General features: G+C 34.1%; 1 protein-coding gene across 3 annotated transcripts; it reads left to right on the forward strand.

The window, feature by feature from the left end:
* The first annotated feature begins 16812 nt into the window (after window positions 1–16812).
* LOC133869460 (protein MALE DISCOVERER 2-like) lies at window positions 16813–23497 on the forward strand. 3 transcript variants are annotated; one of them, XM_062306465.1, is made up of 14 exons: window positions 16813–17141; window positions 17272–17721; window positions 17815–17947; window positions 18171–18242; window positions 18990–19133; window positions 19213–19353; window positions 20165–20266; window positions 20362–20423; window positions 20511–20996; window positions 21622–21812; window positions 21938–22073; window positions 22167–22324; window positions 22408–22599; window positions 22741–23497. In XM_062306465.1, exons 2-14 carry the CDS (start codon window positions 17622–17624, stop codon window positions 22999–23001), a joined length of 2178 nt encoding a protein of 725 aa, XP_062162449.1. In that variant the 5' UTR covers window positions 16813–17141; window positions 17272–17621; the 3' UTR covers window positions 23002–23497. The 3 variants fall into 3 exon arrangements, with proteins under 3 accessions (XP_062162449.1, XP_062162451.1, XP_062162450.1); XM_062306467.1 differs by having other exon boundaries at window positions 16816–17141; window positions 20514–20996; XM_062306466.1 differs by lacking the exon at window positions 16813–17141 and having other exon boundaries at window positions 17175–17721.
* The last annotated feature ends 220 nt before the right edge of the window (window positions 23498–23717 follow it).

The following is a 23717-nucleotide window of genomic DNA, read 5'->3' on the forward strand; positions in this document are numbered from 1 at the left end:
GGTCTTCTTTGCCCCTGAGAGAAATGATAGTTTAGTACCCTTCTGTGGAATCTCGGATAGTTCGATACCCTTCTGTGAAGTTAACCATTTTTTTAATTATAATATATATAAAAGTATGGTAAAAAAAATTTTAAAATAGAAATTATATTTTCATTTTTGAGATATTTTCATTTTTGAGAATAAAATGTATAGCACCCGTGCAAGCCTACACACTCCAATCTACACCGGTGTTAAGGGATTTGATATCTCGTTAAATCAGACGGAATATTTATTTTTTCAACGTTAAATCTTGTTAAATGATGTAAATAACTTCAAATAAAAAAAACATAAACATTAAACACTTAGAAAAACCAAAATTAGAAAAAAAAAAAAAAAAAAAAAAAAAAAAAAAAAAAAAAACAATACAAACGTTGAATTCAATCTTTTTTTTTTAAAAAAAAAAAAAAAAAAACCAATAATAATAATAGACTTGGGGTTGGTGAACCACCCCTAGGTGTTGGGTGGCGCCAAGGTGGTAACTGGACCACCTCCGAGTGGTTCAAAGTGGTCAAACAAGCCCCCCAAGTACCTCCTATGGGCTTGGGGGTGGCCAATCCACCCACTAGGAGGTGGTTTGGCCACACCCAAGTGTGGTATTTTAAAAAAAAATAATAATAATAAGCATAAGTTTTGTTTTTTTTATTTAGTTTTTCTTTAATTCTCAAGTTTTAATTTTTAATATAGTTTTTTAATTTTTGGTTTTGATACTCCTTTTTTTTTTTTTTTTTTTTTCCTGTTGGAAAAGTTTTTTTTAAACTAAACTGTTTAATTTTAAGGCTATTTTATGTAAATTTTGTTTTATAAACTTAGCAAATTTGCGTTATTTCAAGTTTTTTATAACGAGGTTGACTAATAAAATGTTGATTTTGATAAGTAAATGGTAGTTCATTACGGCTGAGTATCAAGAATGTCAGTTCGTGGTACCATGTTGAAAATGCGTGACAGTTCATTAGTGCAAAAGATAATTAAAAAAAAAAAGGGTTAACTTCACAGAAGGGTATCGAACTATCCGAGATTCCACAGAAGGGTACTAAACTATCATTTCTCTCAGGGGCAAAGAAGACCAAACGCATTGAAAAAGTCACGTGGAAGTCACGTGAATCGATTTCCGTCACGTTTTAACATCGAGAATAGACGGAATGCCCTTATGGGACTCATTTTGATATTTAAAACCCCGGGTTCGAGAGAAATGATAGTTTAGTACCCTTCTGTGGAATCGCGGATAGTTCGATACCCTTCTGTGAAGTTAACCCTAGAAATTTTGTTCAAAATTACTAGGAAAATGTTTAAGATACTACAATTTTTATTAAAATACATTTAAAAGCTTACATAGCAGTTAGGGTTGGCAAAACGAGTTACCGTGTTAGACTCGGGTCAACCCGTTTAGGACAATTTGAGCTCGACACGATTAGTTAAGCAAGTTAAAACACAAAATTCGGGCACGACATGTTTATAAATCAAGTTACACAACACGACAGGACATGATTAACACGTTTACTAAATAGGTCATGTCGGGCCCGATACTAAGCAATTATTTTTTACATTAATTCTCAACTAAAAAATGTACAAAACAAATTTGTCATATATGGGTTAACGAGTCAACCCACTTATGAACCGAACCTGTTTAGTCTAAACTCAAACCCTATAACTTCGTGTCGGATTCACGGGTCGTATAAAAAATTATCAACCATAATAACAGCCCACATTTTAAACAAATAAGTATTACGTGAGCTATCATGTAATCATTTATATTTTAATGATTAATGTAGTAAATATTACGTAGATTGTCATGTCAATTTGTAATTAAAACCCGTTAACTATTACATAGACCATCATTTCACGGTGCACATTTACTACCTAACAATATAAGTGTTAGGTGAATTGCTAGTAGTAACCCTACCAACCTTCAAACCACACTTAAAAGAGATTTTTTTATTTTTATTTTTTTTTAAAAAAAAAAAGTAAACTGGTCAAATATCAGGACATAGGGAGCTAGCGTGGCACCCTCATACTTTCTTTCTCTTTCTTCTTTCATCTTTAATGAACGTGATGAGCCTTAATCCAAGAAACTACACTTTTTCTTCAACCAAACAGGCAGACCAACTGTTTTCCAATATATATATATATATATATATATATATATATATATATATATATATAGTTTTAAATTTGTTATAGAATTATACACCGTCGAAAGGTTGAGATTGAGACTACATTATTGCAAAGTTAAATGTCCCTCAACTTCTAAAGACAGCCTGGATTATTTACGGGACAGATATTTTCCTTGCCCTTGCTTTTTGACAGTGGATGGGAGGTTGTGGGGCTCTTTTTGTCCGATCAAGATTTACACCAATTTACTTACAAATAATAATAATAATAATAATAATAATAATAATAAGTTACACCAATTATATGTCCCCAATGTTAGTAATTTAAATAGCTAAGAGCATTTTTATTGGTTTAATCATTTTTTGGGTCAGGCTAAAATGGCTAACTAATTTACTAAAAAGTTCATTCATCCGATTATGTAAAATGCATTTGTGAATAGTACAAACATGCATCTCTTTTTTTATTTGTTTCTCTTTCTTTCACTCTCTCTCCATCTTTCTCTCACCAAAAATTATTTATGTCATAATAATATTTTAATATATCTCTGAATCTGAAAAATTGTATTTCAGAGTATGTTTATATGACAAAATCCATGTTTGTCATTTTAAGATCACACTCATACGAACCACTTCAAATGAGAACAAAAAGTTTTGTTGACTTTATAACAAATAATTATCCAAACAAAATTACCACGTTGAAAAAAAAAAAAAGGACTTGTTGAAACAATATCTAAGAATTAAAATAAAGAAAAAATAATAATAAAAAGAATATTTAAATGAAATAGTAAAACAATAAATAATCGGACGTATGATACATTTTGAAACTCATTAGTTAATATAGATAAAGTACGTTTTGATTAGCTATTTTGCATATAAAAATGCATAAACCATTAAGAATGCTCTAACTTGAGAGGAATGGCTAAACAAGGACAACGGGCAGGAGAAATAAAGCTCATGAGACTTATTTGGTAGATGATCGATCAAATAGTCTAAAAAAAATTTTGAGATCAAAATAAGTCTCATTTTGAATTTTTTTTATATTATCTGTCTGAATTACTAGTGGTTTAAACAGGTAATGTGATAAATTTCATATGGGTTATACAACTCAAAATTTATTACATCATCTACATAAATTAGTAACAATTCAAACATATAATTATCGTAAATCTCAATCCGTTTGGTTGCTGTAGGAGTTTTTTTTTTGTTTGGGTAGAGAGAAAAAAGAAAAAAGAAAAAAAATCACATTTTTCTGTCTCTTCTTCTTTGAGCAGGAGGGAATTGGAAAAAGATGCCAATCGATTTGTATTTTACTTTTTCAAGAGTAGGCCGGTGTTAGTAGTACATGAACTTTTTGGGGGACAGATTTTTGTTTTACGAATCGAACATTGGATGAGGTTGGGTACAAACTTTCAGTACATGAACTGAAACATTGGATGCCAAAATAATAGGGACGAGTGGTTGAGACAAAAAGGAGAAAAAATCATCAAGCACGTTCAGACTTCATAGATTCTTTTACTAAAAAAAGACGCTTAGGTGCCTCACTTTCATCTTAGTCATATTATACATTTATCTACGTGGACTAATAATATGAAATATATTAAAAAAAGTTTAAGGAGAGAAACAATGTTATCTTTGGGAGGATATTAGCCATCCCTCTCATGTTGTACGCAATGATGGGGATTCCCTTGTGAATTTCAAAAAATGCCAAGGTTAGGCCGCAAGCTAACAATGGTAACTCCCTCTTTCAAAAGTAGACAATGACCGCAATGAGTCACGTGAAGGTTAATTGAAATGCAGCAGTGGATATAAAGATTAAAAAAAAAAATGGGTATTGCTGTGGTGGTGAGAAACGATGAGAGAAATGTCTTGACAATTTACAAGCTTTTAGATTATAAATCAGTGATCAGGCTATGGCATAAGCTACGACGGTATTTAGGGGCGCAATTTTTGCCAAGGAATTGGCATATAAAAAAGTGGAATTATAAGGTAATGCTCTCTAGATTGTGTATGCATTGAAAAACAAAAGAAATCATTGGTGCAGGTATGGCCAATTGACTGAAGATGACAAAGTTATATTGAATAATTTGTAGTTCTGGAGTGTGCACTATGTCTAGAGAGAGGCAAACAAAGTAATTCGGAGGCTAGCTAAGGAAACCCTTTATCTGATGGACAAACAAATTCATGTGAAGAAAGCCCATCATTGTATTCTTGACATTGTAACTACTGAGCATAGTACTTTTACTTTTTCACATTAATCAAAGAAATGCATGGCTGAATTAAAAAAATAAAAATAAAAATTTTAATAATGAAATTCTCTCCCAAAGCATTTTTTTTTCCCCATTTATTACGTAGAAAAAATAATATCATTTTTGCTGTACAGCATGGAACTTGTTAAAAGTACTAAAATGCCCTTTTACTATACAAAAAAACCACAATTGTATATGATATTTTTTCACCAACCTCAACTATATTACACTTTTTTTTTTTTGAAAAGAACTATATTACACTTGTATTACTGCAATATAATATATGTTTGGCATAAATATATTTTGGCCCTTTAAATTTACAGTCATTTTTTATTTAGTCTTATAAACTGACAGTGTGACAGTTAGGTCCCTCAAACTGTCATTTGTCGCAACTTAGCCCCATCTATCAGTCTTTACTGTTATAATGGATGAAAAATTAAATTTGATCAAAATATTTTGAAAATACCATTATTTTAACCATTGAAAAACAAAAATTACTCTTTGTAATTGGTAATTAGTAGAAAAAGACTAATTTTTATTTTTTTTTTAAAAAAGAAAGAAATAAAAAATGACTGTTATATATAAATATATTCATATGTACATCATAAATCTATTCAAAATAATAAAAATATAATTTTATTAGGCATTGTAAACCATGGGTGTAAGCGTCTAAGATTGAATCACCTCAAATTTTTATATTTTCCCTTTGTTTTTATTTCTTTTTTCTCAATATTCTTTCACTTAAAAAAAATAATAATTCTTTTTTATTTTTTATGCTCCACGCACCTCCATACATCAACTTTAGCCATAATTCAAGTCAATTTCGCCACCCTGCATCATCTAAGTTTAAAAGGGAAGTTTCAGAGTTTTCCGTGCAAATCCAATAGATCGAGCCAGATTTTTGTGCAGAAAAATAAACGACCGATATTGAAGTTTGGTTGTAACACCCGAGACAAATGAAAGCCCAAAGAAAATTAAGATTTTGAAGATAATGAAATATAAGATAACAAATTAAGTATACTTTCTGAAGCCGTCCGAAACTATGAATGTTCTGACAACATGCGGTAATAAGTAAGAATTTACAGTTGAAGGTGAAAGGAAATTTAGGAGGAAAGAGATAATCCCGAATAGAAAAAAAAAAAAGAAACGTATATGGCAAAAAATAAACTTAAAATAATGATTTGGAGGAAAAGACTTTGGATTTTCGGTCCACTTTTAAGGGTACGTGTAACACTCCGGTCCCATATTGAAAATAGATGAATAGCTCATATAGAGTAAGTGGTTTATAAAGATACTCACGGGTATTAAGTCTTGCATTGCCTAATTACTATGTGAAATTGGACTTTATAAGTGATTATAGGAAAACTTCAAATTGATTAATCCTTTTAGTGTGTGATAAGTCTCACATTGCATAGTTATTAGGTGAACTAAGTTTTATAAGTGATTTTAGGGACACTTCAAATTGACTAATCCTTTTGAAGTGATAGCGCATATGTGACTAGCGTTTTTTCTCAGGATCGTTACGGTATGTGTTTATCATGGGTGGCAGAACCATTAGTTGGAGTGTGAAAGAATCGTGTATTGTTAACTCCCATGGAAGCCATGTATGTTGCTGCACGCAGCAAATGATGCTGTTTGGCTCAAGAAATTCTAATGGATCTTGGGATTGTATGTTTGGAGCCATCTTTTATTTGCAACAAATATTGAACGATTGCACAATTTAAGGAACCGAGAAATCACAACAGAGGAAAACTCATTTAGCATGTACAAGTATATTTTCAAAGAGATTGTTACACGTGGGGGTGTGGTTGTAGCAAATATTACATATGCAGGGAACTTGGCATACACCCCTTTACTAAGATTTTGGCACATAATACCTTTGATCTCATTAAGGAGAGTTGGTTGTCATATGCATGCCAAATTATTAGGATTAATGCCCTAAAACTGGCCAATTTGTTTTGTATGCATTCTGGTTAATTATTAATAAAGTTGCTTATTTTTTAGATGGACAAGAAAAATGGGCATTGCACATTCATTTGAAGAACGTAATATGTGATTTAGATGTGTTAATGAGATTAATATAGAGAAGATCTAAATCTCAATAACTCATGATTTATATATAGTTTAATTCATAGTCAATGATGAAATTTGGCATTTCATTTGCTAATTCTATAATATATCAATCATGATTATTTATCTTGATAATGAATGTAGAGATTTCTAATTGATATGTTGGGTGTATTTGGAATATACTGAACTGGGTCACAATGAATTGTTATTGTATAAACTACTGTCAACCGAATAACTTGAACTCACGACTGCTTATAGCATTGACTCTCAAACCTGAGAAAAATGTGAACTCAAGTGTGATGTGTATGTCACTTCAATACATTTAGGAAAAAGATATTTCTTGATCAAAACCACGATGCATTGAGTGATTGCATGTAAAATTGTGAGAATACTACTCGTCAAGGTGGAAATCCATAATCTCTTTAATAGGAATTCAAGAGACAAGAAATATCTTATTGAGATTGATTTAATGGGAATTGATTATTCTAGTCTCGAGCCATAGAATTTTAGGGCATGTTTGAGTGATAATTATTTTTCAAATACTGTTTTTTAGGATTCAAATTCTACTCAGATTTTACCCAACTTTTTTTTTTGTCTCAGGTTTTCTAAATTATCCAAACATAATTTCAAAAAACAGATTCTCTTAGTATTCGCAATTTTAAATATTTTTCAAAAAAATCTCACACACAAACGAGCCCTTAGTAAAGAGTTACTAAAATAAATATCCTCAAGAATTTGATTCTAAGAGTATAAGAATCATAAAGAGATTCAATTGAGGACTAAAGAAATAAATAGATAGTGAAAGTAAATTTAATTTAACTTTATTTCATTATGAATATTTCATGGAATGGTCAAATGTAATTATAAGAAGTCAATGGAGATATTTTATAATTAAATAAACAATATAGTTTTGTAATTACAACTTTTTATAGGAATAAGTTGTAATTAATGGTAATCTAGGATAAGTCATAAAATGACATATATCCTTGGCCCATTTGACCTAGTTTTATTTTTTCCTTAGGTCCCTCCTCAATCTACTATTTCCCTTGGGGGAGAGAGAGAGCATCTCCAGGGGAAGCTAGTTGTTCAGGGAGGGGCGGGGTTTCACACCTCTCTCCTCCCGATGGTGGTTCTCACCTAGCCCTCATTGTGTTATGGAGGATTTTGTTCCTCCATAATTAGATCTAGTGGAGGTTAAGTGTCCCCCAGCCATTAGGGTTGTAGCGTTTTTGTTCCTCTCGGGTTTTTCGGCTCTGGCTGATGTCTCCTGGCAGAAGACGTCACAGGACTATTGGTGTTGGGGAGTGGCTTTTTGGTGTGTCTCCGGCGAAGTTTTTAACCATGCTTCGTTCGGATGAGTGTTTTATTTGGAGTCAGATCTACTCACTTCAGTTGGGTCTACCATGACACGTACCTCTCCACGATGATTGCCGGCCTCTTTCAGTCCTGCAGCCCTTAGCCTCAACCGTGTTGCATGTCCTTGCTTGGCTCGTGGCCAACTCGCTCCAGGGAGGTCACTCCCTGGACCGGCGCATGAGGACCACAGCTTGTCTCCTAGGACGCAACTAGTGGCTGGTGTTTCTGGTGTCTTCGGTGGTCATCTGCTGAAATGGGAGGTCCCTGGTGGTGGCGCGTGTTCTACACGCACCGTCATTGGTGACTACCGTTTTTTAGGTTGTTTTGTTATTTTATTTTTCTGTTCACAGTCTACCTTTGTGATGATTAAATTTTGCTAGACTATTTGTTGGCTTAGGTGCTAGATCTGCCATATTTTATTAGTGGTTGTGTTTAATTGTAAAGAGTAGCTCATTGTTGTTTCTGTAATGTTTATGATTTGTCTTGGTTGCTGTTCAAGTCAGATTTATCTGACTTAGGGTGTAGGGGGTCTAGTACGTCTTGTATTTGTTCATGTCCTGGAACTTTCTTCAGTAATATATAATAGTGCATGCTATTTGTTAATAATAATAATAATAATAATAATAAAAAAATTTACTATTTCCCATGTGAGATAGGCCGAATTGCATTAGAATTGTGTCTCGTGCAGCGCGCGGCTAACATTGACTCTAAGACTTGGTCTCCAAGTATTGGAGTCTAGGAGTTAGCACATCTATTAATAGAGTGGTTCGCATGATGGGCCAGCACTCTTGGCAGAACGATAATTATTGAGGAAACTAATTCTAGTGTTTCAAAAGCAACAAAATTAGTTTTTGAATTTAATAACAGCAATGCTCGTGATTTATTTATTTATTTTTATTTTTGAATAATATTGTAACACTTTTATTGCACAATAAAAAAATAAAGCAGATTTTTCTAACAAGACAACATCACAAATACAATCCATAATTTCTTTCAAAATTTTACCAATGATATGTTTAACGGCTTATTCTTTAAGTTATGTTGATTATTTAGTGAGTTTAATTATTTTTTATTTTTTTAGTGCATAGAATATGTGTTAGCTTCTGAGAGATGTTGACGTGGACTTCCGTCAATTTTTTACTGAAGTTAGACAAAAGTACCATCTCTATCTTTAGCCTTAAACGATATATCATCGATAATACGAAATGAACCACAAGGAACAAAAAATAAAAGTGTTAAATCACAGGGAAGTCAAACGTATTTAGCCCTTCAATAAATACGGGTCTTTCTTGCTCCACAAAATAAACTCAAGATTTTCGGCATTTGGCTTGTTCGAAAAAATCACTAGCGGCAAAAAACAACTAACAATGAGATTCCAGCGATGATGGTCGGAATCCGTCACCAACCTACTAGAATCTTGCCATTGTGCTGAATTCCGACCAGTTTCACCAGAATCCGGCAACACTATGCAGATTCTGGCATCGGCCGGACGAAAACCAGCAACACCGGCTAGTGGCCGAAATTCGGAGGTGCTAGCCAGATTTCGGCATCTCTGGACAGATCTAGCGAACTGGCTGGATTCCGGTGATGGAATCCTGAAATTTGGGGACCTTTGGCGGTAGATTCGAAATACTAACAAACTCCAATGCTCGGCGGTCGCGGATTCCCACAAACGTGCGTGCAATAATAAAGAGTTTAAATTCAGAATATAATTTATGGTTTTTAAAATCGCAAATCTTTTTTCAAAAATTAAAGAAGCATATTCGGTTAAATTGAAAATGATTTCCATTGACTATCATTTTCGGTTGCACCAAATACCTAAAAATACAGAAAATATTTTAAGCTCCGTTTGTTTTGGCATAAAATGTTTTTAGGAAAATCATTTTCAAGAAAAAGTATTCCGCCGAAAATATTTTCCTGCGTTTGATGCATATGGAAAATCAAAAATATATTTTAATTCAATCATATTAACATATAAAAATTAATTTTTATTCACAACATAAAAATATTAATACAAAATAATTAAAAAAAATAACCTAAGAATTTGAGTTATAGCAGTGGTCTAGTGGAAGCCTGTTGGTGGTTTGACAATGGCCAATGGTGGCATGGTGGTGGTTCGACAGTTGTCTGGCGTTGCCCAGTGGTGGTCTAGTGGTTGCTTGGTGGTGGCACAGTGGTGATTTAAGGGTGGCTCAGTAATGGTCCGGGGGTGTCTCAGTAGTTGTTTGGTGGTAGTTCTTGGTGTCCCGAAAGTGGCTTTGTGGTGGTCAGAGTTGATCCGAGGATGGCTTGGTAGTGATTTAGTAGTGGTATGGGGGTAGCTCGATGGTAGTCCTTGGTGGCTCGGAGGTGGTCTAGCGGTAACACAGTGCTGGCTTAGTGGCGGCCGGCTCAGTGGTGGTCCGGTGGTTTGAGAAGGAAAAACTCAAATTTGAAAAATGATTTATGAAATTTAAAATGGAAATCATTTTCTAAAACTAAATAAACTTTTTTGCTCAAACTAAAAATATTTTCGGTTTGACTATTATTTTCGTCACACCAAACAACAACAAAAATGAAAAATACTTAAATATTCTACGCCAAAATAAATGGAGCCTTTAAGGCATGGAGATAGATACAAGTAGTTGGTTTTGATGGACAAAAATAAGTGTATAATAAATGTATAATGAATTAATTCCCTTAAAGTTCAATATCCTGCTAAACCAAAGTTCGAGAAAAGCATGCAACGTCTCTAGCTTAATGGCTACCACGAGCAAAGAAGCAGAGGGCATCTGGTTCCCTTGCTAAAATAATGATCACGAGTTGCCCTTGTTCCAAAGCACCAAGAGGAAATATCAAGCATGCATCCAAAAATTGAAATTATAAGTACTTAGGGAGCGAAAGAAAAGATAAAATAAAAGAAATTAAAAGAGAACAAAGAAAAATTTGCGTGATTCAGTTTATTATTTACGTCTATCTATACGATATGTTTATAGATTAAAAGCCTTAAGGGTTATATTTTGCTCTTATTTATTAATAAAGTTTACAACACAAAACATCTCTATTTATAGAAAGTTATAAATAATACAAAATGATATGGGAGATCAAATAAAATTATATTTTATTGTATTCATAATCAAATTATTTGATTATAAAAGATTATAATTAATTGCAATCAAATTTATAAAATCAAATTCCATAATATATTCCGCCAATGACTAATATCAAATTTAACATAACAACTTCATGATAACATTAGAAAACAGATTTGAGAGAAGGAGGGAGTAGATTTGCTCATTCTTCATTTCCTTTTCTACTCTCCGTTCCTACTCTCCCCCTCTCATTTTGGTTTTTTCTTTTGTTTGTTGGTGTTCTCTAACTAGATCAGTAATTTTGGCATCTCCGCTATACATTTGTCCATCTACATCCGTTCTGTGCCGTTCATCTTCTCCCTGGCTGCCGCTGCTGTTTGCTGGTTGTGTTTTTTACTTTGAATAAGAGTTTTCCTCTCTTTAGATTTGCGGGATAAATGATAGTTAGATGTGAGGGGTTATCTTTCACAGCTTGGATAGTTCGGTGTGATGGGTTATTTCTCACGACCGGTTTAAATAAATTTTTCAAGGATATTTGGCTACCCTTGTTTTAAATCTAGTATGCTCGGAACAGATTTTCTCTTTAACTATTTTTGTACATGAGTTAGCGGAAGATGAAAGTCATAAATAACACCTTATTATAAGAATTTTATTTTGATCTATGATTATACATGTAACCTCATAGCATGTGGTTATGATTTCGCAAAACCTTATGCTTTGTGACGTAAGAATTTTATGTTCGTGATCTTTGATCAATGAAATATTCAGATCTTTCGTTAAAAAAAAAAAAAAAATCATAATAGGTGAGACAGTTTATGTAGACAGTGTCACATCTGTTTTTGGTAAGATTATTATACTAAAGTCACCCTCTAAACATTTTACAATTTTATTTAATTTTTTTTTTTAATTAATCAATGCGGGGTTGGGGAAAGGGGTACATTTTACAATTGAAATAAAAAGACCATAATTATGAAAGTAGCAAAATTTGCACTAACTCATCTATTGGGTAAAGAATTACCGTAAGTGAACACTTTTTGGTTTCCTAAAGGCTAGCTTTTCTTTCTTTCTTTCTTTTTTCTTTTCTTCTTCTTCTTCTTCTTTTTTATTTTTTTATTTTTTTTTTAATGTAAAGTAGAAATGAAAACACCAGATTTTTCAACCAAATCAACCCACCCATCAATCTTTTTCTCCAGATTTTTCAACCAAACCCCACCAATGGACAGAAAGCGATCGCCGGAAACCGCCTCACTTGACCCAAACAGCACCAGCCACGCCCGTGTTCTCTCTCTTTGCCTTCATCATGGGCTCTGGGAACTTGGGTGGCCTGGCCTCTTTGTAATTCATGTGATTATTGCTAAATGTCTGTAAGGAGAATATGTTGGATAGAGTTTTTGTGTTTGATTATATGTGCTTTTCCGTATGAGTGTTTTGCGGGTGAGGAATTGATGGTGAAGAATGTAGAAATAGGTAAGAAGTTGAAAAAGAAGGGGTATATGATGCCAAAAAGTGTGCGCAGGGGCATTGGGGATTAAGAAATCAAGAATAAATGAGGACTGAGGTTAATGACTCAGATTGAATCAGAAGAAATATTGATGAAGATTACCTGAAACTTGTGGTTGGAAATTAAATTTTTCTATTCTTCAGATTTGCCCAAGTGTAGGGACATGGAGTACTGGCCGGAGCCGGAAGGGACGCCAAAGACCACCGGGGGCGGTGGAGGATTGGGGAGTGGAACATAACACCATTTTTGCGTGGAAAAGATCTTTTGGGTCTAAAAATCATGTGTGTTAATCTCTATTCTATGTGGTGTCTTTAGCTGATGTGTTGATTATTTATTAGAGGCCGTAAAATAGATGTTTTACACCACATCCGGAAGAAAGGTTTTCTCTTTAATTAAACACGTAGATTATTTCTAGTAGGCTCATCAGATTTTACTAGATAAAATAGCTAAAAATTACTTCTTCTTCTTTTTTTTTCTTTTTTTTTTTTTTTTTTTTTTTTCTTTTCTATTTTAGCTATCTACTTTTTTAAAGCACTCATAGCAGCCTCACAATTTTAGCTATTCACTTTCACTATTTCATTTAAATATATATATTTTTTTCAAATATTTCTTTATTATTTCTCTAATATATATATTTTTTAATATTTATCTTTTCTTAATAGTAATATTTCTAAATATTTGTCTTATTCTAACGGCCATATTTTCAAAATAAATTCTTTATCTAACTGTCATATTTTTTTAATATTTATCTTATCATAATGGTCATATTTTTGAAATATTTTTCTTATCTTAACAGGCCAACGGCTGTATTTATGAAAACTTGTGTTTTCCTAACCGTCATATTTTTTTTTAAATACTTTTCAAAAAAGGTCGTATGCTTTCAATATAAATAAACATTAAGATAATAAATAAAAAATGGAGAGAGAAATGAACGTTTGCTTGAGGGTAAAAAAAAAAATAAAAAAGGGAGAGATAAATTTTATTATTATTATTTTTTTATTATTTTAGTTTGTGAATAGTTGGTGAGTAATGTTCAATTACCAAACAAAAATCACTATTTTGGTGAGGCTATTGGGGAGGGTTTTTAGTGATTTGGCTTACAAAAATAGCTAAAAAACTATTTTGAGGAGTATACTATGAATGTTCTTTGTTAAAAAAATAAAAAAAGAAAAAAGAAGACGATTGTTAGACTTGGATTTCTTTCGATTGGGATTGCAAGGATCTCCTAAATTTTGTGAGGCTTGAACAAAGTCATTTAGGAACCATACGAGGTCTACCTGTCTAAATAGGTGCTTCGATAATTCAAACAAGTAGGTTTCATAGAAAATTGCATGAGATTCCAATTCTATGCTGTTGTGAGATCTCAATCCTATGGTTAAGATACAAACCTGACGGCTTGTAAATATAGATTTGAATCTTTTGTACTTGGGGGACAGTCTCACATAGAGAGGGATTACGGAGCTCACCTACCTCAGGCAATCTCCACTTACTCGAGGAAGGGGCTCGAACATGTGGGCTTCGAAATCCCCATCTATAGAAATACTCAAATTGCTAGTAGTTTGAATACCTAAATGCAACATATCCCCCATTCTGTTAAGTCATAAATGAGAATTTTTGCTAGAATAATATTATATACTACATTTTTATTTTAAAACTATTTTACAATGTGGACGTAGCAGTTTTAATCGACCTTTGATTTTTTTTAAACAAAAATTAATCAAAAAATTTAGTTTTAAGTGTCACGTCAACATCGTAAAATAGCTTTGAAATTAAAAACAAAAAAAAGTGTATAACTTATAGCATTAATCTTTGGTGGATTAGCAGTTGGTACGGAAAGAATGAAGTGGTGCGGATGTGTTACTTGTCAACCAACCTCCGGTTGCTAATTGCAATTATCCAAAAGTCCACACGATATGACAAGTTTCGTCGCATGGTGGATCTACTCTTTGCTTTTTCTTTACCAACCTTCAACCTTCAACCTTTCACCTCATCCGGATACCCAAACACAACTAACCAACCACCATGCCTAAGACCATTTGAATAATTTTATTTTTTTATTTTTTTTTTAAAAAGAAAAAAACCCTACCAATTAAGCCAAAAGAACTAAAGAAGGTTGGTGGATCGTACTAAAATATCTATTCTGTTGAAGAAGAAGCTAAATCGCAAAATTTCACCTTTTGGTGAAATCCTAGATTCATATATATATATATATAATTTTTTTTTTAAATTTTTACGGGTAAGAGACGAAGATTATCACATACCTTCTTCCAATTAACACTCATTTTGCAATGAAAAAATGTTTGTTGTAGGACTCTTGACATAACTTTTGTGCAATTTTAACAATTTTTTCTCAAATTAACTATTGAATTTATTTTTATATGCATGGGTCCTACATATCTAATGATTGATTTTAAAAAAAAAATACTGTTAGAATTGTATAAAAGTTGTATAGAAGTTGTAAACGTATCATATCATTTTACAATGTCACATGAACGATTGCATTAATGTCCATCAAACTATCAAAAATTTACATGGACAAAAATGCCCATAAACTTCTTTTTTTTTTTTTTTTTTTCAATAAGCTAAAAATACTCTTATAAATTCGAAAAAAAAAAGAAGAATGAAAAAGCATATTAAGGAATAATTTTAAAATAAACTCTTTATGATAATAGACGTGCCTATTAGCGCCATAGTTTGCCCGTCATCTCAAAAACATCTCAGTGCCTGTAATAATAATCATTACTTGATATTTTTGAATAACAGTACTTTTTTTTCTTTTTTTTCTTTTTTTTTTTAACTTTATTAAGTGTATTTTGTTATTTAGGGTACATTTCAAATTTTTGATAATTTGGAGACGATATTGATGCAATCTTTAGATCGAAAGAAGCATTACAAATTAGGTATTAGTTTGATGTTACGTGTACTTTTTCCTTAATAATATTAATTAGCCGATGAACTTTGTCAAGTTATTAACTAGCATCTTTAAACTTTGGAGTGTTTTCATTTTAAAGATGTTGAGTTTAATCATCAAATGGAAAGATTATCCTTTGACTCCATAAAGAAAATGGTTAAATAGAAAAGTTGTCCATATGCTTTTGGTGTGTATCAAATTGGTTCTTGAGTTTTTAAAAGCGATAAAATTAGTTTTTGTCCTTTGTGACAATTAAGAATTAATCTTTTGGTCTATTTCCATTAGCGGGTTGTTTGCCTTGCCATGCGAAAAAGGAATAAGCCAATTGGTCCAATCACGTTGCGTCATGTGTACCATCTCTTCATAACCATTACCCCCATCGATCTCAATCCCGCCACATTACCAGAAACAAAATCGCACTTAACCCATCATCAAATTGAGAGTTTTCTTCTATGCTTAACCTATCATCGTTGTCCCTACATTGCCATTTTTTACTTATAACTAAGAATCACTCAAAAAAAAGAATTTAGTCTATTAATTAACGGAAGTAGCTAGTCAAAATAATTGATTTTACACCGTTAAAAAAAGCACAAAAACTAATCTTATCCCTTTGGAAAACTCAAGAACCAATTTGATACACACCAAAAATACATGACCATTTTTATATTTAACCCAAAAGTTTTTTTTTTTTTTTTTTTTTTGGGTCATTACTATTCTTGGAGGATATTTTTTCACAAATCATCTACCTGTTTTTGATAGTGATATATCATACAACTTCCTCTTACAAACAGTGTCCAAATCTCATTGTAAAATTAAAAAAAAAAAAAAACTTTTTATAAGATTTTTGTATTAAATCGTGCTCTGAAAGAGAGAGAGAGAGAGAGAGAGAGAGAGAGAGAGAGAGACGAAGAGGCGGGCACGCAAGAGAAGGCGAAGAGAAAAAGGTGGGCCCGGTCAACGTTTAGAAGGAAAAAAAAAAACACGAACTGAAAGCGCGTCCGAGTACAACGAAAGTGGGGGCCCTCACCACCACTCAACTAGAACACGCGGGAACTCGCACCCACGCAAATGCCGTCGACCGAAATGACGGTTAAACTGATTCTAAGTTCCCGCCGATAAAAAAAAAAAAAATCAAGAACTTTGTTGGTTAAGATTTTTGTTTTCTGCTTTCAAAATAAAAAAACAAAAAATTCAAAACGCTTTTAAAATTATAAAAGCATTTTTTTTAATTATTATTATCTGTAAATTAGTTGATTTATATTTTAAAAATAAATATTGATTCAATAAGATCTGAAAAACTGTGTTAAAATATAAAGATATTTTAGACGTCTTTATCAGAAAAATAATCTCCATAGTGTCATTGGAACTCAAAAAAAATAAAATAAAATAGAAATTTAGAGAAATTAAAATTAGGGAAAAAAGGGCAAAAAAGAAAAGAAGGAAAAACAGAAGACAGCTGAGCTGGTGAGGGGTGGCTGGTGGGGGTTAGAGAGAGAGAGAGAGAGAGAGAGAGAGAGAAACCCAGAGAAAGAAAGAAGGAACAGAGAGAGAGAGCCCTGAAAGAGACCCAAAGATGGTCGAAGAGAAAGTCCTCTGAGATCATCCTGAGAAGGGCAGTAATAGAAAATAATTAATTTATTTTTTGACATTATTATTATTGTTCAATTTTTTTCTTTGCTGCCTTTTGAAGTATCAATCTCCCCCACCTATCGCCACTCCTGATCTTCATTCATTCATTCATTTATTCGTTAACTTGCATTATTCAAAGATTTCCATTATTACCGTCAACAGCAGCAGCAGCCGCGAAAAAGACTTATTCCCTCACACCCTTCCTTTATGGTAAATTCCCTCTCTTTTTCTCTTTTGCTTTTCAACGTTACTTGTGAATGAGGGTGTTCCTTCTTCCATTCTGAGGTGACCCATTAACTTTGTTTGTTTCCTTGTTCCTGTAAATGTGGTGGCATTGCAGAGCCAGCTCCCATTATATTGGAGAAGCTGCTGAGCCGCGCTATGCGGTTGTCGACCAGAAGGGTGTTGTGAGATCCATTAAAACATTAAAAAGATGAGGGACCATGATATGTTCATCGCACGATAAAGCCTCCATGAATTTGCGTCTGTTTGTAACATAGTTTTATCTAGTTAGTATATATTTGCGTCCATAATACCCATAAAAGGTAGTTCTTTTTTGGGTTCATTGTGGTTGGGTTTTGGAGCAGATTGAAGGGGGTGAATTGTATAAAAAAACCTGGCGATTTTGTATAGTGTATTGTATAGCGTCGTGGCTGACCTCCACCACTGCTGCATTTGGTTCATCAAGCAATGGGGGGTAGATGGGACCCTTATGGATTCGGGGTCTCGTGTTTCTTGGCATTGATTCTGGTTTCTGGTATTCCAGGGTGTTGGTCGCTTAACGGTGAAGGTAATTGTCGTTTGAGCATTCTTTGTGGTTGTTCGTTGAATATGATGTCTGTTGTGGTCTAACGTTGTTGTTGCAATTGGAGTGGGAATGCAGGATTGGCTTTGTTGGAATTCCAGGCCAGAATTGATTGGGATCCTTATCGTGCTCTTGAAAATTGGAGTCCTAATGACGCCGATCCCTGTATGTGGTCGGGAGTTTCTTGCGTGGATGGTGAAGTGCAAATGCTGTAAGTCTCTATTGCGTGGTTTTCGATTGCAAAATATATGTTTTTCTGAGGATTAAACGATTAGCTTTTTGTTTCATTTATTAAGCATACGTAATTTTCTTGTAGCACTTGTCTGATATAAAACATTGTAGACCTTAATTGTAGAGGTTTTGGTTGGAAAGGTTCAGTATGGCAGTATGGTACAGAGTAATTGCTTTAATTTTGTGTTGAATTCTTCTTGTAGGGATCTGAGTGGGCTTTCTTTGGTAGGGACACTGGCGCCGGAGCTTGGGAAACTTTGTAACTTACGATCTCTGTAAGGATTCACAATGTTATGTGGTCAAAGTTTGTGTTTTTCTGTCTTTGTGGAGTTTTTGATTTGTACGGTCAATCATTGTCTGTAGAACTTGTGTTCTTCTTGTTCTCCTGTGCTGTATTGTTGCATTACATGTTGACAAAGTCTGGTACTCTTCACAATGAGATATTTTCTTAAGTGTTTACCCCTTGCATCTGTTTCACTTAAAAAGCCATATTTTGCGAAAATAAATTATTTTTCATCTCTGAAATTCCTTCACTATGTGTATATGCATGTTCAAACCCACAATTTGACAGGAGAACATGAATGGCGTTAGCCTAGTTTCATTTTGGAAGACACATATACATGGTGTTCCTCTTACTAAGCACTAACGGCAAATAATTGTAGCAAAAATCGAAGAATGCGGATAATATCCCTTTCTTAAGGATTTATTTTTTAAGTCTTTTACTCTAATCATATCTTTTGAACCTACTACCAACCATTCTTTGTTTATGTAAGTTTTTGTGGTACCATTTTTTGTCATACTGTATTATGTACTTATTGACGTTTTAGTCTTCAATAACTTTTGAACATGTTTGTGGTTATATCGGTGTTTTTTTTGGCATTTATAAGTGAACCATTCCAGTATTATGGGCTCCCCCAAATGTAGGGTCTTGTTATGCATTTTGACACTAGTCGATGTCACTGTGTGCCTTTTTAATCTTATTGAAATATTCTGGTTCTTGCTTCCGCTGTTTTTATTGACAGTGTACTCTTCAAGAACCATTTCTCTGGTGCCATTCCTAAAGAGATTGGAGAGCTTACAAAACTGGAATGGTTAGACTTGAGGGACAATAACTTGAGTGGAGCTATTCCAGCAGAATTAGGCAGGATGCTGTCACTAAAACGCTTGTAAGTTAACTGTTACATATTTAATCTGCATTTGATGCTATAACTGATAAGTTCCTGATAGAATTCATGTTATTTCCAGGTTGCTTTGTGACAATGAATTTGAAGGCAGCATTCCTTTGGAGATCAGCCTTGATTTGCTCACTGAATTGGAATTTGATGATAACCTCACAGCTGCTGTGGCTACTGGAATCAGCTGTGTGAATAGAAAGTTTGGACACTGGTAAGAAATTTCTTATTGCACTGAACTTGTCCTCTTTGGGTGCTTTGATCCACTTCCCCCACCCCCCACAACTACATGTGGCAGCCATTCTCTTTCCCTCCTCATTTCCCCATCTGCCTCAACAAGACACATATTGCCCATTTACATTTTGATCAGGACCCTTTAGTTTATTGTTGACTGCTTCTCCCTACAAGATATGTGATATCAACCTCATGCTTAGTAGAGGATCTTCTTACTGTTGTTGACGCATGTTCAAATTTACCTAACAAGATGGAGAAACTCTTTTTGGTATGCGAAAGTTTTAAATGGAAAATGGAGCACATGGATGCTCTTTTAATTATCTGATTAAAATACTAAAATGAAAGGTAAAAAAATCTGATGATGAAAGGGTTTCATTCAAATAATTTGTTTCTAGTTATGAGCTTATAGGCCATTCAGAATATAATGAAATTATTAGATGATCTAATGTTTAGCTTTATCCTCTTAATGGGAGAAAATTTTTGGGTTCAATGTATATTAAATTATTGAGTTTCTCATTGATCTGCATCCATTTATCTGTGAGTGCTTTGCACTAATTACAGTAGTGCGAGATTCTCCTACTGGAACTATTTGTAGGATGCAAGATAATGCTGTCTCTTGCATTTTCAGTTGTAATTGATGGATGCATGATGAGTACTCTTAAATCATGCCCCAGCATTTGGGAGATTAACCAGCAACACCTTGCTCAAAAATTTCTTCTAGTTGATAATGCAGAAATATCTACAGTTTTTACCTTCTAGTTTTCTGATTATTCTTCGAATTTCTTGGGCAGCATTGGGCAGAGCAATTCAAGACAATTCAACAAGGCAGATTCGTTTATAATCCCAATTAAAGGAGCTCTTACACGTTTTCTCCGTATCCCGCCCCTGTCATTGTATGGAATCAACATTTTTATTTTACCACCCTAATTTTATATTTGGTTTTCTTTCATCATGTTATGTTTATTGAGCCTTTTACTATTCTTTCAAGGTTCAAGTTTGGAAAGGACACTCTGTATGGAAATGGAGACAGTTGCTGCAATAATCGACATGGTGAGTGGAGCGGTTTACAAATCTTCACCCATTGAATTTAAAAAATTATGCTTCTGAATCACAACATGATTTGTTTCTTGCATAAAGCAGGTGCTTCTGAACCACAAAAGGTCCACATTGCACAGAAGCTTGTCAAGTTTGCACGTCGTAAGCTACTTGAGCATTCCAGTAACCTTGCAGCTGCACCTGCTGGTGATGGGTCATCCTCTGGACAAATCATTGATCTTCCAACTACCAGGAGTAGTGGGGCTTTCCCAGCTGTACCAAATAAAAAGAGGAAAGAACCTCCCCCATCTGCACCACTGCCTTCGCCTGCTGATTCTAATGGTTCGAAACCTGACGAACTGTCTATCCAATCCCCTGGCAGTTTTTCTGCAACGCCAACAAATCAACAACATTCTAGTGGTGGCACCTCTGGAAATACATGGAAGTATTTTATTGTTATTGCAGGTGTAGCTGTCTTGCTCATTGTTTCTGCAGCTGTTTTCTGCATGTTCCGAAGCCAGGCAGTGACATCCATAGGTCCTTGGAAGACTGGATTGAGTGGACAGTTGCAGAAAGCATTCATAACAGGTGATGCTTGTGACATGTGATAGAAAATAATTGTTCTATCTCAGAGGAAAGAAACAGTTAAATAAACAACAAAGAATCTGCAATCTAGTTTGGCTGGTGGAACTCAATTAGACCCATATTTCATATGGTTTAACATGTAGTGAGTTAGACAATGTTATGAATTGAAGTTAATGGGACTATTGCTTGTGACTGGGAAAAATCAGATTGGTTGAACTGGTATATGAACTCCAGATCCTTCATCCATTAAATTGTTATTTGAGGATAATAGAATTGTCAACAGATATTGAATGGCTCGGTTGTGTATCATGAAAATTGAAGTTTTCAATACATTATCATCAATAGTATCATTACAGGAATGGCTAATCTCATAAAAATGCTGTATAAATGGAAGTGACAAATAAAAACAAATTAATTGTGTTGTGAAGGCTCCCATCTTTAATAGTGGCACCGCTTTTGATTATGGAGCTTTTCTGCTTGTAGTGATATGCAATATGGTGTCCACTGAGTTCCAATTGTGACCAAATGTACCCATAAGCTGATGTCTTTAAAAAGAGAAGCATATGATGTCTTGTATTCTTTCCAGTTAATAACGTGAGACTGATTCAGGTGCATATATCAAATGCAGGGGTTCCCAAGTTGAATCGATCAGAGCTGGAAACAGCTTGTGAAGATTTCAGCAATATCATTGACACTCTTGATGATTGCACTATATATAAGGGAACACTCTCCAGTGGAGTTGAGATTGCTGTTGCGTCAACATTAATTAAATCTTCAAAAGACTGGCCCAAGAACTCAGAGATGGCTTACCGGAAAAAGGTCTTTTGTTTCTGTGGTCACTGAAAAATTCAAGAACAGTGTCAAACACGTTTTGCACTTGAGTCCCATGCTCTTTTTTTTTTTTTGTCAGTTTATTGATTTATCTTGTTTTTGACCTGGTGTAGATTGATACGCTGTCACGGGTGAATCATAAGAACTTTGTCAATCTTATTGGCTACTGTGAGGAGGATGAACCCCCATTTGTTAGGATGATGGTGTTTGAGTATGCTCCAAATGGCTCCCTCTTTGAGCATCTGCATGGTAGTACTCTTAACTTATATCTACTGTTTGAAAATTAAGAAAATTATTGGAGGCTTGATATTGGAGAGGCTAAAATATTTTCCCCTTTTTCAGTTAAAGAAGTTGAACATCTTGACTGGAATGTGAGGATGAGGGTTATTATGGGAACAGCTTATTGTCTTCAATATATGCACCATGATCTAAATCCACCTATAGCACATTCGAACTTAAATTCAACTGCTATCTATTTAACAGATGATTATGCTGCTAAGGTAAACTTTCTTTCTAACATTATGATGCCTTCACCAAATTTTGACCATTGCTAATCCGCTCTTGCTATCTTGTGCTTCCTCAGATTGCCGAAATCAGTTTCGGGTTACACGGTGCATCCAAGTCAAAGACCTCAGTTGAAGATGAAAAAGAGAATTCAGAATTGCCGCCACTTTCTGATCCAGAAACCAATGTCTACAGTTTTGGAATATTGTTGCTTGAAATAATTTCTGGAAAGCTCCCATACTCGGAAGAACAAGGTCACCTTGTTAGCTGGGTAAGTTGCAATTGAGTCTCGTGATCTTAGTGTGTTAGTGGCCCCCCTTGCTCCATAAGTTTTGCTTTGGGGCTAAGTCAGTGATGTAGGGGCATTGTTGAATACTTTTTGATCAATAATCCATTATGATGAACTTGCTAGGCTGCTGAATATATAAATGACAAGCGGAGCATCAGCTACATGATTGACCCGACACTCAAGTCGTTCAAAAATGATGAGCTTGATGTCATCTGTGAAGTTATCCAAGAATGCATCCAACTGGATCCAATGCAGAGACCAACTATGAAGTCCATTATTGCCAAATTGAGGGAGGTAATTTCTATTACACCTGATCAAGCGACTCCAAGACTTTCTCCCCTCTGGTGGGCTGAACTCGAGATCTTATCCGTGGAGGCGACTTAAGTATCCTCGGACTCTCTTCTCTGTGTTGTAAGTCAAGTCTCTCTCTTTCTCTCTAGTCAAAATGCCACATAATAGCCTTTTGTTGTTCTACTCCCACATAATCAAATCCTATCAATACTTGTTCTCAAAATCTGTTTTTGTCTCTCTTCATACATATGTTCTTATTTTTCATCCTATTCAGATTCTTTGTGTGTCTCCCCTCGCATTTCGAGCAATAAAAAGTGTGCTATAGTGTTGCACAAGTGTGGAGTTGTTGTCCTGATTTAATTTATACCACATATTTGTAATTGTGTGTTCAAAATTTGGGATGTAAACTACTAACATACCACTGGGAAGTCAGTCCCAGTGAAGATAAGAGTCTGTGAACCTTTTTATATATAGGTTGTTTTCTTTTGTTTACTTAGGTTGTTGAGAACTCTCAAATCTCTAATCATCCATTGCTTACTTGATTTTTGTTTTTAATGAAATATATGGATTTAGGGCTTGTGATTCAAAATGTTATTGTTTTTGTACCAACTTTTCTACCATGAGAATTGGTCAAATTTGAAGTTGTTAGGTTTATGTTTTAGCTATAAAAGGCCTCTTATTTTGGGCATTAGAACCGGTCAACAGTACTATGCTGGAATAGGGTGTAACTAACACAATTATCACTCGAAAACTTCTTGCATTATATGTGGATGAAATCTGCCAAGGCCTAGAGATTTGGGGTAATGCAT

This window comes from Alnus glutinosa, chromosome 5 (genome assembly GCF_958979055.1).
Source record: "Alnus glutinosa chromosome 5, dhAlnGlut1.1, whole genome shotgun sequence".
NCBI lineage: Eukaryota > Viridiplantae > Streptophyta > Magnoliopsida > Fagales > Betulaceae > Alnus > Alnus glutinosa.